The sequence below is a fragment of the Perognathus longimembris genome, chromosome 2 (assembly GCF_023159225.1).
Source record: "Perognathus longimembris pacificus isolate PPM17 chromosome 2, ASM2315922v1, whole genome shotgun sequence".
In the NCBI taxonomy this organism is placed as follows: Eukaryota; Metazoa; Chordata; class Mammalia; order Rodentia; family Heteromyidae; genus Perognathus; species Perognathus longimembris.
This window is the reverse complement of record NC_063162.1, coordinates 115065336-115068437: the sequence shown is the minus strand read 5'-3', so window position 1 is coordinate 115068437 and position 3102 is coordinate 115065336. Positions and strand designations below refer to the sequence as shown.

Sequence of the window (3102 nt, the reverse complement as noted above, 5' to 3'; positions counted from 1 at the left end):
TCCTAGTTAGTCCAAATGATGTATAGAGGCTGGAACTTACACACTGGAACGACACAGGAATTGCCTGATCTTCTACTTAAGGCTAGAGGAAATTATCTGAGTTAAACGCAGGTGTGTGTAAGTTTATGTATGAATTAGTGTTAATTTAAATGATTCCTGGTTACACCTTCGACCCACAGAGAGGTTTAGGATTGCAGCACCTGTTCGGCTTTAATAAGAGAGTTTTCTTCTGACACAACATTGTGTGAGAGCAGGTGGAGAGAGGGAGAATAGCTCGGGTATGTTGACAGACTACTGGGGGGGTTGGATATTGTAAGCTAAGAGGAGAAAAAGAAAAAAGGAGAAAAAAACAAAAAGGAGAGTGCTAGGGTGGAAGCCCAAGAGTCCAGAGTCGCTGTCATCTCAAGAAGTCCTTGGAGTTGGAGCGAGGCTGGAGACAGGCCAGGGCAGAGGGTCTAGGGGCGGGTCTAGGGGCCCCGCGTGGGTTGGCAAGGTGAGGGCGGGGCCTCGGGAGCGCAGTAACGCACCCTAGAAAAGGAGACCGGGTTCTGGCTGGGAGTCTGACCCTGAGCGCCCCCCGACCCCTACACACACCATCCACCCGGAGAACGCCCGCAGCTTTCAGGGAGCCTCAACCTTCCAGAGCAGAGCGCAGCGCTGGCCAGAGGGTTCCACAGACCAGACAGAGGTCGCGGGGAGAGCGCCCCGGGAGGGACCCTTGAGAACCATCTCCGCCTTTCCCTTGCCTGCCTGGTAGATCTCTGCGATCTCGGGTTTTCCCCACTCGGAGCCAGAGCAGAGGCGCCCGCGTCCGCTCCGCGAGCTCTGCGTCTCCAGGATTCCCCGGCGGGACGCGCGCCTGGAGACTCGCCCAGAGGTAGGGATTCACACGCAGGACCCCTCTTCTGCGTCCGATGATGAGCCCAACCGGGGGGAGAAAGCACTGGCCATGAGCCCACCTGAAACCGAGGGGAAGAAAATTCACAGATTCCTGAGTCCCCCTCCCTTTTAGAACTTATACTGCAAAGTGGCTACCCACCGACAGCTCAGTTTCCACCCTTCAATTCTCTTTTGCTCACTTTCTTTGAGGGGAGGTGACTCCGGGTGGCACAGGGAAGGTAAGTCCAGTGTTCTGGATCTGCCCTCCTCATCCCAGCTCTCGGAGCTGGCTGTCAAGGCTGTGTCATGTCCACGAGGGGTTATTTCCAAGGCTAGCCTGGAATAGTAGCTCTGTGGTAATTCATTCCTTTAGACCTCGATTTCCACCTATGTTGTGAAGTGCTGATTTACTGAGCAATCACTTGGTGGGAAAACTGGTGCAGAGCAGTAGAAAATGTCAACAGTTGACTGAATGTAATTGACCCTGCTAGTTTATATCTATTTTCCTGCTCCATTGTGTGTTCATCTCCAATCAGTTCCTGAACAACCTAAAATAAGCCAGAATCTACCAAACAACTGCTCTTTTCTGTTAAAAAAAAATCAGAGTGTATTAAAAAATAATAAATGGTGCATGACATATCCAGTACCACTTGTTAGGTGGTTGGTAAAACCACTGAAAACAACAAAAAGCTTCTCATGGTTACAGGAATTAGGCTACAGCTTGACTCACTTCAAACGTGATATGGTCAGAGTCTTAGGGAGAGGAGACCCAAGAACATGCTCAGACACATCACTAGGTATTTTCTAGTCTTTGAAAAGAGTAAGGGTTGAGCAAATGCTCCGTTCCAGATGTAAAAGTGTGTGATGAAATCAATCTTTCCTGTCTTCATGAACATGTGTTGTCTTCTGAAGACTGTCAGGACATTGGTTGTGAAGTTAGAATTGCCATGTTCTTTCACAGGAAGGTCTGAGAGTCAGCAACTTGGAGAGAAACCATTAGAATCTGGTTGTATCATAAACATATGATAGAATTGTGATATTGTAGACATGATTAAATTATAACTAGTCATTGTATTTGAAGTTAAATGAGATCACCCAGTAGCTGGATACTTTTCTGAAGTTAACAAAATATTCCTTCTTTTTTCCTTTTTTTCTATATAGAATATGGCTTCTGCCACAAGATGGTTCTGCCTACAACTGGGCTGCATTATGCTTGTTAGTCTGGTTAATTCTGACTTTGAATTTCAAAAGGGGGTGCTTGCCAGCATCAGCCCTGGAATCACAGAAGACATTGATCTCCAGTGTTGGAACACTTGCTCTTTGACATTAATAGATCTCAAGGAACTCAAGATAGAGCACAATGTGGATGCTTTCTGGAATTTCATGTTGTTTTTGCAAAAATCTCAGCGGCCTGGACATCATCATATCTTCTTAAACATAGCTCAGGATTTCTGGGACATGTATATAGACTGCTTGCTTTCAAGGTCTCATGGAATGGGTAGAAGACAGCTAGTGTCTTCCAGGTATGATTTTCCACAGAAAACAAGAGGAGGCAATTTCAATGTGTACTTAACAAAGTAGCGAGTCACATTTAATCCGAATTTTCAATTTATAAACAAGATTGTAAATGTGTGCTGTTTAGTTTTTCTGAGATAATAGCCTTCATTTTTACTGATTTTATATAATTTAAAGATCCTATCAACACTTGGAATATAATACATTTTGGTAGATCATAAATATTATCTTATTTTCCCTATTAGTGTTATGTAAACCACTCAAACTTGTACACTTTAATGTGTTGGAGAAATTTTAAACATCAGAAATGTTTCTAGCTTTTGGGACTCATTTTTTTTAATAGGGTTGTAGGAAAAGAGTGAGATCTTAAAAAGTCATTTTGAATGAGTATTAAATCTCCTCTCCAATCTTTTAAAACTGTTTTTAAGCATGGGTTTTATATTTAAGATGGAAAACACAGAAAATACATCAAGCAAGAAGAGGCCACCACCTGAAAGCTTTTTCAGTATATATAAGATCAAATATTTCCTGTCATAATCACAAATAGAATTTCTATTTCCTTAATGATAATGTTTTTATTTTTGCTGATTTGTAATTGCTTTATTGATATTGAATTATCATTCTCATATTTCAGGCAATTTTTCAAGAATTTGATTTAGAAAGCATCTTTGCAAAGCATCTTTGTTGTTTTTTTTTGTTTTTGTTTTT

The 3102-nt window shown here is 42.7% G+C and overlaps 1 protein-coding gene across 1 annotated transcript; it reads left to right on the top strand.

The window, feature by feature from the left end:
• Nucleotides 1-2043: 2043 nt before the first annotated feature.
• Fam237b (family with sequence similarity 237 member B) lies at nt 2044-2460 on the top strand. The gene has a single exon (XM_048337882.1). The coding sequence runs from the start codon at nt 2044-2046 to the stop codon at nt 2458-2460; it is 417 nt and encodes a 138-aa protein (XP_048193839.1).
• Nucleotides 2461-3102: the final 642 nt, after the last annotated feature.

Coding starts and splice junctions, on each gene's coding strand:
- Fam237b (XM_048337882.1), top strand. CDS start 2,044: ATGGCTTCTGCCACAAGATGGTTCTGCCTACAACTGGGCTGCATTATG.